Source organism: Sinohyriopsis cumingii, chromosome 12 (assembly GCF_028554795.1).
Source record: "Sinohyriopsis cumingii isolate HCF-2022 chromosome 12, ASM2855479v2, whole genome shotgun sequence".
Lineage (NCBI taxonomy): Eukaryota > Metazoa > Mollusca > Bivalvia > Unionida > Unionidae > Sinohyriopsis > Sinohyriopsis cumingii.
Genome location: NC_142972.1, coordinates 31,369,974 through 31,384,560, shown reverse-complemented (window position 1 = coordinate 31,384,560; position 14,587 = coordinate 31,369,974). Strand labels below are relative to the sequence as shown.

At 34.1% G+C, this 14,587-nt stretch overlaps 1 protein-coding gene across 1 annotated transcript in view; it reads left to right on the top strand.

The window, feature by feature from the left end:
- LOC149786196 (glutamate carboxypeptidase 2-like) overlaps positions 1–14,587 on the top strand; it is a 158,837-nt gene that overhangs the window by 121,787 nt on the left and 22,463 nt on the right. Inside the window, exons 18-19 of the mRNA XM_089976552.1 lie at positions 3,571–3,701; positions 3,960–4,084. Of these exons, the coding sequence (XP_089832678.1) occupies positions 3,571–3,701; positions 3,960–4,084 (256 nt within the window). The remainder of the gene's footprint in view (positions 1–3,570; positions 3,702–3,959; positions 4,085–14,587) is intronic.

Genomic DNA, 14,587 nt, shown 5'->3' with positions numbered 1-14,587 from the left:
TTAAGACTGTCATCAATGTTGTCATGTTATATGTGTCTGTATGGACATATTGTGTCATATATATATTTTCATGCATTCCTACTTTCTAGTTTCATGTAGATTGGATACGTGAAGGCTCATCATCACCTTTGTCCTCATTTGCTTGATTCATGTTTTATATAAACACCCACATTTGCTTGTGTATCCGACTCCAAGCAAGAGGTCTTGAGTTTTGAACTCGCGACATCACAATATTTTTATACTTTGTGTATTTAAATGTTCAGATTTTCTTTTAAGCTCACTTATTCCAATTTGTTATATTTTTATGGTTTTTTCATTCCCATTCCTGGGCAATTAATCTAGTACAAAAAAGTTCACATACCTTCATTTTGTATCAAACCTGAAATGATTTTATGGAATATACAGTCATATCTGTCTTTAGCATATATCCAGCCTTATACGGGACATGTGTCCTCAGAAGGCAGGTGGAGGGCTAATATGTGTTCAGTTTTTATACTTTGCATTATGGGAAATTAAAGCAATGGGTGTTTAGGAAAGACTGTTGTTTGATACAGCTGCCCTTATGGCAGGTTCAATTTACATTCATTCAGCGGAATCCGTCCAAGACATTTGCGTCTAGATAGAGCTATGGTTCAAACTTTAGGGACATTTTTACGTGAAATAGAATTGCAAAAGTAACAATTATAGTATTAAACACTATATTAATGTACAACAATGTTGCACACAAATGACATAAATAGTTTGGCCATTCTGTTATTTCATACTGCTCATGAAGTTATGATGCTGCAACAAGCATGCATGGTTGTGTTTATGAATTAGAAGATCTTAAATAATTGCTAATTTAAAATGAATATTTGTAAACGAGTTAAATACTTTCTTCCTCTTGTGAACCCTGACAAGAAAAGGATTGAATTTGGCACAGTCTAATGTTTTATTGATCAAATGACTAAGTACAACATTTCATGTAGTGTAATTCAAGCGCATTCAGATATTTCATCTTTGCATTACATAATGTCCTTATATCACATGCACCGTCATCATGTTTATTAGCCTTGATAGCATGATTGTTTTATATAAAGACCATTATAATACCAATTAGAGTTATATATTGACTGATAGTACTTGATCAGATTGGTCCACGACTCATTAAATCTTCTGCCTTTGCTATTGTAGATAGCATAACATTCATAATTAATTTAAGTATTGCAACCTCATCTGTCCCCAAAATATGGAAAACTGCAAAAGTAACTCCTATTCACAAATCTGGTTCTAAGGATGATGCTGATAACTACCGACCAATTTCAATACTACCAAACTTGTCAAAATTGATTGAAAAACATGTCCATGACTCATTCATGTCATATTTAACCAAACACTTGCTGTTACACCCTAATCAATCAGGCTTTAGACAGAACCATTCCTGTGAGACTGCCTTGATCTCCCTAACTGATAAATGGCTTCAAGCACTTGACCAAGGTAGAATAATAGGAACTGTATTTGTAGATTTCAGGAAAGCTTTTGACATGGTGGATCATGAAATCCTTTTGAAGAAACTGAAAATCTACCAGTGTGATGAAAGAACAATTAGATGGTTTACTTCATACTTAAATGAGAGAACACAACATGTTTACATAAATAATGTTCTGTCTGAACCTGAAACAATTAGATATGGAGTACCACAAGGCTCAATTCTAGGTCCACTACTATTCATTTTATTTATTAATGACCTACCACTTTTACTAAGAGACTCAATATCATCTACAGATCTCTATGCAGATGACACAACATTGTCAGACATCCAAAACACAAAGCATGAGCTCGAAATTTCTTTACAGAATGCACTAAACAAACTGGAAAACTGGTGCACATGTAATGGCATGGTGGTAAATACTGGTAAAACTAAAATATTACTTATCTCAACACGGCAAAGAAGGACAAATCTTGATAGTGATGAACTATGTCTGACATGGAAGGATACAAATCTGCAAATAGTCTGTCATGATAGGCTACTTGGTGTTCTGGTAGATAATAACCTATCATGGACTGAACATATCAAACATACCAGTAAAAAAGTCAATTCAAGTTTATGGCTTCTCAGTAGGATAAGACATTTTCTCCCTGAAAGGCACAGGAAACTATTTTATAACAGTTACATACAACCCTATTTGGACTACTGTAGTACAGTATGGGGTAATTCAAATGATAAAAACATAGCAAAGCTGGCACATCTTCAAAAAAGAGCATTTGGGCTAATATCAATCCAGAAAGAAAGCAAGGAAAGTTTAGCTGGTAGGTTAAAAATATTACCTATTAAAGACCGAATCTGTTTGAGAAAAGCCAAATTAATGTACAGGATATCTCAGAATAGTGCTCCTGAATATTTACAATCACTATTCCAGTATAGGCTGCCTGGTAATACTCCCCACCTGCGATCCATGTCTACCAAACAGTATAAAATTCCCAAACCAAATAAGGAGTTATTTAAAAAAAGTTTCCAATACTCTGGAACTCGACTCTGGAATAGTATTCCAGCTGAGATTAGAAATGCCCACTCTATTTCCTTCTTCCAAAGCCAATATATCCAGTGGCTTCAGAGATGCAGCTTAAATAAATAAATTCCTTTGTATGAGGGCCTCAGGGTAGATTAGTTTTTAGCTAATTGTGTTACCCTCTTTAAATAAGGTCATTATTATAGTGATAATCAAAGTCAGTTACACATGTTAAACGGCTGTTGCTTTGTTTGCACATACTAAATGTCAACCCACCCACCCCCACAACTAAGTTTGCATCCATACAACAATTGACAGGACTTAGGCATGTAAATAGGCCATGGTGTATAGCATGTCGACACACTTGTTTGGCGATCTCATAACTCTGCTTTAAATGCACAAATACTCCTAGATCTCAGAAATGAAAAAGTGTGGGGGAGGGTGGGTGTTTTGGATTTTTAACATAGTTTTAACAATTGTTAAGTCATATCGCTACAATGTCTGCAGTGTGGCAGTTGATGGTGATGTGATGTATAGCACTGGGCCACAGACATATGGCATGATGTCCTACCCAGTCAGATTATCCTGACACCAGGCCGACCAGTCCTAACACTAACCTCTAGAGAGGCGACTGTTAGTACCATTTTTACAAGACTTTGGCATGACTCAGCCAGAGTTTGAACCCGCGACCTCCCACATCCAAGGCAGACGTTCTAACTACTAGGATACTGGAGTGGTCCAGAAATGAAAGAACAGGAATTGGCCTATTCCAGAATCTTACAAAAGCTTGCATGATAATATATAGTGCCTTTAATATGTTAGACAGTTTTAATTCCTCACATGCTTTATATCTCGTGGTTTGTATATAGTCATCATCATCATCAGTCCCATAGTCTGGTAGACCACTGGGGCACCTCACAAGACCAAACAACCAGCGAATCCTCCGAACAGTCTTTCCTAAATAACAAAATTAATTCCAAAGATGTGAGTCTTGGATCGAGAAACTTAAATTTTCTATAGTTCAATTACTGAAATAAATCCTATTTGTTTTCTCAATTAACACAGCTATACCCTATTTCAGAAAAAATGGAACATACTTTACTACCCGCTATATCACTCTGCATATGAAACATTCCACATGTTCACATCATTTATAGACCCATCCTTCAACTACACATTGGCCATGGCAAGACTGTGGGGAGTTCTAGCCTGGTAAGTAAAACTGACCCACCTTCTCTGCATATCTCTCTTATGTCAATCAATGTCAATGATGCTGTATTTTATATCGCATACAAATTTAGTCAATCTACGTGTCAGACATTCAATTCTAAATGTGTCTTCAACTTAACATTGTGTTTATGCATCGGTCAGATCAATAATGGAAACATTTTGAGAATAGGGTTTCACATATCTAAGGATATCAATGATAAAGTGGACATAACTGTAGGTCAAAGTTCATTTGTGTTTCAGGAAACTTGCTGATGAAACGTTGCTGTCATATGATGTAAGGAGATATCCTAAGGCCATATCGGACTTTATAGTCTCATTGAAGGCACAATTTGGACCTGTATGGAAAGCAAACAATGTTAATATTGGTAAGAATTATTGTATTGGAGATTGCTACAGAAAGGATGAGGTTCACATTATGTGCCATGATGGAAACCATTAAAATAGATCACTTAAAAGTTTGTTTATTACGCAGCTGGGTTCACGGGTATGTTCATATCAGGGTAGTTTGCATTTAATTAAGTAGCATAGAATGAGACTATATCATCCTTGATTTTAATATTAGAAACATAATTCCTGAGAACATCTAACTGACATGAATCTCTTCTTCCAAAGTTTATCATGTTTAGCCCATCTGGCTAAGTAAATTAATGATATGGTCTATGTCTGTCATTAATCTAAGGACAGTCTTGTTAGCACTTTTCAAAAGAATGTGATCAAAATTTGTGTATATACTTATCTTAATCAGATATGGATGTAATTGATGCTATTTAAGTATATCCTTTCGAGCCAATCATATTTCACCATAGACGTCTGTGCCGCATAATGTACACATTTTTAAAATGATAGTCACTTGTTTACGATGTGTGCAGTGAAAAGGACAATGTCTAATTCTTCCATGGAACAAGATTCCTAAAGTTGAATCGAGTTACTGGTAAGTAAAAACTTACTTTTGCATCTACCACTGTTCTGTAATTAAAGAAGGGATGTATTGTAGAGTCGCAAACATGATACATATAATTCTTTTCACCGGTCATCCCAAGAGACAAAATTCGCAAAACTCGCATGTTTTGGAGCCCGTAGCTTCAGTTTGGTACAACGCAGAAAAGTCAATCTAGGCTTGATGAATAGAAAACTATCTCAGGAGTAAAACAAGCCATAGAGTCTGGTCATGTGCCTTTAAAGATTGAAATAGCAGAAGGAAATCAAGGGTCATGGGTGGAACCAAGTATTTGGAAGTTACGTACCTTCTCTCTTATATAGTATGATAGAGAGGGTCCTATGTCAGAATGGGTTGCAGGTGTAATCTAAGGTATTTTTGTCACTCTAAGATTTTTTCCTTCAGATTATTGGGGGTTTTTTTCTTCTCAACATCAAGCTCACGTGGAGCAGCTGTGGCTGCTACCCTTGCTATCAAGTATGACTAAAGTGCGAAAAGTTATGAAAAGTTGCAAAAAGTTACAAAAACTTACGAAAACTTACAAAAAAAAGTTGGGACAAAATGCAAAAATTAATGTAAGCTAAGACAAAAAAAGTTGTCTTGAATTGATTATTTAAGCTTATTTGTTCCCAAAAGCTATATACTATATCTAAAATTACAATAACTGTTAACCATACAATTATTTCCTTTATTTGATAATGTTTCAGAAGAAATTTTGTTTCCACAGCTGCTACAAAGGTTACTGTCATAACTGAAATCCAAATTTTGGTCACTCAAAGTTACAGCAAAGTCATTTTCTCGACATTTACTTATTAAAACAAGTAAGTAATAGCAAAGGTTTTTTATTCTGGCTTCAAAAAATAAAGCTAAAACAGGTGCGAAAAGTGCTTCTAAAATCTATATTTTATAGATTTCTTTCAAAATGGCATACGCATTTTAAATTTAAACATGAGTATTTATGTAAAATATTGTCTCATTTTTATTTTTTATTCTTGTTTCGGTTTTAAATTTTCTTTTTTCCTCAGATGTTATTTAGGGTAGTGATGTTTTTAAATTTACTGTTTTTCACGAGCATCCATGCACCATATTTTGTTGATATTTTGTCCAAATATTAGCTAAAATTCATCTGAGTATTATGTGACAACAGTTGGCACCTGGTGTGGGTATATAACTACTTTATATAGACTGCACTTTACAGATTGCATTTAGGGGGCCCCGAGTGGCTGATTGGTCTAAAGCACTCTCCGTTAAGGATCACTGCCATCTCACCTCTGTCTGCATGGGTTCAAGTCTCGGATTCAGCCAATGTAGTATGTGAGAAAGCTCTTGTGGGTCGGTGGTTCTTTTAAGGGTTTTCCCAGGTTCTTCCTCCACCATTAATACTGGCCACCATGTATAGCCTATCGTGTGCTGAAAAATGGCATTAAACCCTACAAAAACAACAACAACAACATCAGTTTGCATTTCACACTTGGCTTATTTGATGGTGTTCTAGACCTTTCTGCTCACTTTCTTCGAATTTGGTTCGACTTTTGACCTGCAGAAGGAGTTCTGTTTGCAGTTCTTCTGCCATCTATTAGTACATCATGACTGGATGGTCTTTACCGCAGTTAGTGAGAAATCTTTTTGCTTTTTATCCCATTCTTCTGTCATTCTGGCCTAGTGATCAATGTCAGCAAGGTGGTGTAAATATCATTCACTGAGGTGACAATTACCCATGTTTCTCAGGAACGACATATCTCTCTCCCTGCTCATTGGTCGCTAATTACTGAAGCAGTTTGATTTGCACTCTCAGAGTTGTTGTTTGTCCATGTGCTTGTAATTTTGCCATTGTTGACCGGATCTGTGATGTGTTCTTTGAGTATTGGATACAATCATATATCAAAGTAGGTGCGGAACTTTCTTTCACAGGCATGCGAATCTTTGTCATTGATGACAGAACATAATTGGTTTAGTCTTTCTTGGTGGGTGTCAATGTCTGTTTTTTGGACAAAACCATTTGAGCCAAACACTAAATCAAGAACTTCCTGGCAATCTTTTAATGAAAACACATCTTCCATTTTTCTGTTTGCACTCTGCTTTAGATGGCGAGTACAAAGAACATGTGTGCTACAGGCAAACAGTGTTTTATATCAGTTTGAAATGCCAATTCCTCATCTGTGCTGATTGTCAGTAACTCGATCTGGTTTTCTGTCAAGTTGTCAGCGACATCATGGAGGAATGCAGAATATGCTTTGGTGCTGGAGTTGGTATGGATGAAAGTTTGGCTGAACACAATTGGATGGTCATCTGTAGATCGCCTTTTAATGGACAAGTCTTTGATAACTGTCGGAGTCGCATGAAAATCACCAAGTTTGTAGGTTATGTCCATTCCAAGAACACTACTGCCTTCAATACAGCAGAACCTCTTAATGTCTGTGATCTGTTGTTCATTGTAAAGAGCATGACTGGGTGTTGTAAGCCATTCATATGTTTCACAGTTTGGACAAATTCGCTTGTTTTGGTCATTTCCTCCATGCAAACAATATAGTAGGTGAAGTTCCCTGATTTGGATGGGTTGTGCTTTGTTCTTGCTATTGAATGTTTAATATTTCGGAGTTGTTTCTTGCTTCTTGGTTGCTGGTAAGCATCATTTCTTTCAGAATTTACCATTCTCTCTCCTTCCTTCACTCCTTTGTGCTCTAGTTCATTTGCTAACCTTTCTCTACCAGAGGGCTTTGTTCTAATGTACATGACGTTTTTTGACGTCTGTTTCACGGATGCATGATAAGTTTTGGACGAGAATTTTCCAATGTATTTGGCAAGCACGATGTTGATTGCAATATCAGGAAGGAGATTACCAGCTTTCTGGAACCACATTATCCGCTGCTTGAACTGATCAGGTCCTGACGGAGAACTCTTTAGAGTTTGGTAAATTCTGTGAACTTATATGATCTCATTTGCTAAGGGTTCTGGTTGTAATGGCTCATAGATGCACTTTTTGTTGATGTTTCTCTCGATACAGTACAAATCTTGTCATTTGACAATCATCAATTGAGTGCCATTCATGCACAGTTGGCCCAAGAGCCACAGTTGTCCCAGAACTCGGACCTTTTCCCCGAAAAAAATGTTTCATGATGTTGTCGATGTTACAGATAAGAAAATATATGCCATCTTTTCTTCCAGATGGGATCTCTTGTAGCACAACCTGTGGATCTTTCATCACGTCCATGATAGATATTGAGATCCATGAACTTTTTTAAAGGACCTGGCACAAATTTCCTCTAGGTATAATTTGTCGTTTTCAGAATCAATTGCAGTGATGTCTGTTTGTGAACTGAGTATTTGTTCAAAGTTTGTGTTAGGAACAGGAGCATCTAGTGATTTTCTTCCTGTTTGTATTGGAGATGACTCTTCCTGTATTGTAGATAAATTCGGAACGTACGTGCAATCATCATTTAATTCAGAATCACACTTTTGCTCTGAGGTCGTATCCCTCGGATTGTCTTCTATATCTGAAGCTGATTGAAATGGTGGAATTTGAATGTCTTCCATAGCAGGCTCTTCCAACCATGTTGTAGATCCCAACCCGGTTTCACAGATAGTTTCAGCGTGAGTCATTACCGCCAGTTTTGGGGAGTTGGGTGAGGAGTTGAGCCAGCAGTTGTAAATGAATTACCATCAGAACGGTGGCACACAAATAAACACAGTATTAGAAATTATACAATCAAATAGGGGACGTTCAATAAGTATGTATTTTGATTCTAAACAAGGATCAGTTAAAACTAAATACTGCAGTAATTTCACATCATGCACATAGTTCCCATCCATATTAACAAACTAAATTGAAATTATCATGTTGAATTTGTATATCATGTTTGTTGTATATATAAGTAAAAATTTACATCCAGGAGTTTGAAGAAATAGAATTGTCAGAATTATGTGAAAATACAGAAAATGTTTCCCTTTGCATGCCAGTCTTCAGTTTAAATAATTTTATTGGCAAGAATACGGTTTAGAATTCAAAATGTCCCACAAAATAACATATTGTCTTTAATATAATTATCACTATGATCATCATTAACATCAAGCATTCTAAATGACCTGCTGCAAGTACTGCAGCACAACACACACAGTCCAGGGGTATTCTCCGCCATACTTCTCAGTCTGGTTCATCAATGCCCTAACATTTATAGCGCGCCCACATCTGGCATGTCTAGAAAATTCACATCAAGAAAAGGTCAAATGAATTTTAATGGCCATTTTTAGTACTGAATTCCACCATATTCCTTAATCCTACTGTCAATTCTTTTGAACTTTCCAGTAATATTAGATTATTATATTTGGCATGTCTAGAAAATTCACGTAAAGAAAATGTCAACAAAAATTTGTGGCCATTTATAGTATAGAATTCCACCATACACCGTAATCCTACTGTCAACTCTTTTGAACTTTTAAGTAATATTAGATTATTATATTCGGCAAACAAAAGGAAATTTTGGACCAAATATTCGAAAATAAAACAAGTATCCCCTTTTTTTATAACTTAGCTAAATTATCAGGAACATATATTTCAGCTGATGTTTGCATGTGTGTATGTATGTGCAGGAATATGTATCAATATCTGTGATTCATAGATACATAGCGATTATCATGTTTTACAGAGTTTTCGCATTTTCATCTATGCATATAAATATAATGAACACAGCTATATTGTACAAACAACACAGCATTACAGTCCCTATACTTAATGATATGCTCACTTCACCCTTGTTTTAAATGATGACATTTAATAACAATACAGAATTATCATTCATGTGTGTGTGTGTGTGTGTGTTGTACTGAAATGTAGCAGGTGATGATTTATGTCTTATATCCAGTTAAAGCTGATATTAAGAAACTATCATATCAAGATACATTAGGTAGTTGCGATATTGTTCGTTTAGTATGTTTAACTGATTATCATCTATGTCGTTATATGTGATTCCAATCACACAGGAATATCCTAAAATCAAAACGAGTGCATAGTATCTTCTTAAAACCAGGAATATTTTATTATACAGGAAATGTATCTTGTTATCTGCACCATGATATAAAGAGAGCTTTTCAGCCATTCTGTTGATATATTATAGGATATTATATGTATACAAATCACAACGATTTCAGATAGATAGGTAAAATTATGACATCATGTTTAATACATTTTAGAGTTTATTAATCAAGTTAGATGTTCTGATGCATGAAGTACACTTAACTTTTACATTAAAACAAATATTGCACTTTTCTTGACTCTGCAGAGTTGCCTGTTTCCTCAAGAGACATTATCTTAATGCAATCATTTTCATTGATGTAAGGAGACACCATATAATTAACACTGCCTTACAACAGAAATGAATTAATTAGGTAAGGAGAAGAAGGCACTTACCTCACAGTAAATACAGCCCATGTTACAATCCTGAGAACAAACAGAACAAAGTGTACTTCTTCGACATTTTCTCAGTGAACGCAAAGTACAAATAAAAGCAAGATTATACAGACCACAATATATAATTTTTAAGCTAGATTTTGCATATGCAAAAAGTTATCATTATTTTTTAGTTTCAATAAAACATGGGGTTGCTAAAGAGATTCTTCTTTGATGTCAGTGTTCAGACATTGTCACAAATCTGTAACTCAATTAATTGTAAGATAATTACCGCATTCGCAACTCTCTGTATGTTGCTTACACATAAATGATTAATTATGAGTGCGCAAAAGAACAATTAAAATAAACAAACGTGTGAGAATCAAGTTAATTTATCCATCATGGACATTACAATATCAGTTTTGAATGAAGTTGACTGATAAAAAAACCACCATCGGCTTATTAAGGGTCACCTTGCTTATGCCAGATGTAGATAATGATTTCTTGACCAATGCTGACAAAATTTTCTGTTAATCCAATTTAGGCAAATGAATGCAGTTTCCATCCATAAAGACTTCAAAGTCAGTATACTCTCAAACTTTATAAGTCTTCTTACATTTCTTAAAATCGAAGTAGTGATTGAAACCGTGGTAAGAGCATGTTGGGTCCTTTTTGCAGACAGTAAGCCATGTTTAAAGAACCTATAAACACTCATTATTAAAACTATATGTTAAAGGATTTTAAAAATCAGTTATTGCACATTATAATTTCATTTGTGAAACAGAAAAACCGACTGTAACCGATAATAAAATATTTTGCAGATATTAGTAAGTCCTTTATGTGAAAAGGATACCATATGCAAAATGGATCTATTTGAAAATACTTTATATACAAAAATAGATATATTAAATCCTATGTAGAATGAGTTATTGCACAAAATAATTTGTGAAACTGAAAATCAAAATCAAAGTAGTCAGGTCGGTCAGTATATATATATTAAATTTTGATTTTGAGAATTGGGATAAAAAAATAACACAAACGCTGATAATTCTGTGCAGCTAGTTTCGCATTTACTGTATGCTTCATAATTCTTTAGTGTTTTACAACCTTTAATGAAATCACTTCCTTCATACATTAAAGATACTGCTAATTTCATTAAAAAGTTAAAGTCTATTCCATGGCTATCTGATAACTCAATCCTGGCATCATTAGATGTAACATCACTGTATACCAACATTCCGGATACAGATGGCATTGAAGCATGTAAATATTTTCTTGATAACAGTCCTAATACTATCACACTGTCTAGTGAAGATATTTGTAAAATAATAAAACTTATCTTGAAAAATAATTATTTTCAGTTTAATAATATGAATTACATCCAAATAATGGGTACAGCAATGGGTAGTCCTATGGCTCCTTCATACGCTTCCCTTTTCATGGGTAAATTAGAAAAAGATTTTCTTCAAAATGAAAAGTTTAACCCATCTGTTTGGTTTATATTTTTAGATGTCATCTTAATGATTTGGAACCATTCATCAGAAGAACTGAACACAATTCATTGATCGCCTAAATCATTTTCACCCGACAATTAAATTATACTGCGTCTAGTATGCAAGTTTCAATTTTAGATGTAAATTTAATAATAAATATTGATAACACTATCTCTACAGTAGTCATGTCAAGAAAGCTAATATCCACTAAACATATTTCCAAATCAGAAATTATCCTACACATATAATTGATTCTGCGCTGAACAAAGCCTGTAATCTTACTCAACATGAGGCTTTAAACACAGCAAAATGTAATATAGAGAAAAATAAAATTCCTTTCACAATACAATATAATCCTACATTATCAAATATAGGTCTTATAATTAATAAATATTGAAGTCTCCTAAATTTATCCTAAAAAAAATGGCATAGAAACACTTTACAAAAGTAGACCAATTCTTGCTTATAGAAGATCCAAGAATTTGCAAGATTTTTTAATTAGAACTAAACTGACAGAAAATAATCATCATCTAAATGTAACAGACATTGGTGCTCTCAATGTGCAAAATAAGAGAAAGTACTTCTTTTAGCAGTGCCAATACAAAAGAAGTATTTTCTCTATGTTATAACACTAACTGCATATCAACTGATGTGATTTATTTGATAATCCTTAAAAAATGTAACATGCTGGACAATTTCAACTATATAAAATTGTATAAAATGTTAACATTTCAATAAATTTTAATACCAATGATCACTCTCAAGTGATTTTTCTTTCATGCCAATAGGTATTGTGCATGGAGACATGGACAAACTAGTAAAAGAAAATTATTGTATTCATAAGATATTTTGTATCCTAATGGCCTTAATACCAAGGCACTATAAAAAATTGTAAAAAATGTTCATTAAAAATTGATATGTTGTATATCCTTTATAAAAATGTAATTGTATGTGTGACTGTTTGTCTTTATTTATTATTTTACTATAATTTTAAATGAACTTTTCGTAACTTTTTGCAACTTTTCATAACTTTTTGCACTTTTTGTAGCTTTTGCATTTTAGTCATACCGCCCGCTATTATAATAATGCTTTATTTATAGAGGGTGACTCATTAGTCAAGGACTATTCTCCCTTGATGCCCTCTTAATGAGAGTATAAAAATGCACATTATTAGATAGCAATAATTACTGTGTATTTTAACATGTTTGGTATTAAAATACAAAATTCCATTATCTGTTAGAAACACATACATGCTCATAATATCTCTTCTTAAATACTCTAATATTTTCAGCAGATTTTACATGTAGTGGAAGCTTATTCCACAGAACTGTACCAGAGTATTGGAAACTCTTTAAATTGCTCTGTTCTTGGTTTTGGTGCAAGAAGGTTTCCATGTGATATTGATCTCAACTGGTATTGTGTTAAAAAAGGCCTGAATAAGTCCTGGTGTAGTTCCATGTAGACATTTATGTAAAAGAGCTGCCTTGTGAAAATCTATCCTGTCATATATTGTGAACCATTTGAGTTCTGTAAATAATGCTTTTGAGGGATGATCAACAGATGCATCTAAAATTAAAATTAAAATTACTTGTTTCTGAAGTTTATAAATCCTGTCAAGCTCTGATTTAGGACAGTTTCCCCATACATTTGAACAAAAATTCATTGTTGGAAGAATTTATGATTTGCAGTATATATTGCGAGTTTTCATAGGTAAATATTTCTTGATTCTGCTATTAGCATCCATGTTTACATCCGAGTTGTTGTCCATCATTTTATCAATCAATTTTCAAGACAACAATTTATTTTCCAACCATGTTATTTTTTAAATTTCACTGCACATGCATGCTTTAACCATTTCCTGTGTTGGTGAAGAAGTGCACAAATATTTGTGATGCATAACACATGTTTCTAGAGACACTACACACATACATAGTAGAGTACGACCGTAGTCATATTCAGGATAAAATGGATTTTAAGGCCATTAAAATGACAGCAGATCCTGTGATAAGTTTTAATGATCCCTAAATGACCAGCCAGATGCATTTCATGGGCTAGACTAAAACTTTCCTGTCTATATGAATTAGGATAAACAATTTGATAGCTCATTGATCACTCCTTACCAATGGGTACCTCTTGCAGTTTCCATTTTCTAATAAGGATCCAGTTGTTAGCAAAATAAGAAATAGGTACCTATATGGTTTCAGTTTTGCTAACAGCCCTCTGAGAAAAGCAGGAGATCTTGAGCTTTTATTCCTGTATGACAATTAGTGATTCTAGTTTGTCACCCTGAGTAGCATAAAGAGAATGAATAGTAAAAAGAAGGATCACTGTGATTAATAAATATTCACTTATCAATAAAAGAAGTAAAAGTGACCTCATGAAAAAGATAAGCAATACATGTCTCAGCAAATAAAAATAATTTCCTGATCAACGTCATTATCAAGAACTTTCTTTGTCATAGCTCTAGAAACTACACAAGCTGGGTACAAATCAGGTTTTTTTTTGTGGATAGGACTTTCTGATTCAAACAAGGCTTGTCAGTTACAAGTGGATTAACCATAACCTTATATCCAGATTGGTCATTGCCTAGTTTTAAATTAATATCCTTGATGGGTAAAGATGACACTCTTCCAAATGTTAACAGGTCCTGAGACTTAAGTCTGATGACAGATTTACACAATGGAGAGAAACAGTAACAAAGCTGCACTTACTCCCTGCAAAAGACTACTTTTGTTAGAAGACAACTTCACAGAAAAAGGCAAAGTACCTAATATTAAAAGACTCTGAGAAGTTCCTGTGTCCCTTTCAATTTTTACAGCGATAGGATTGGCAGAATCACTAACAAGTGATATAGAACATTTTGACATGAATGGTTCATAATTCTCCATAATAAAATCAGACTATGATTTATTTGACCCAACACATATATTGAGCTCAGTACATGACCATTACCTTGACCTCCTAGAAATAAGAGCATTTGGAATATGACTGTCTTGATTCTGTTGCTGATTTTGTTCAGTCTGTAGCTATAAGAAATAATATACACTTTCTTCTT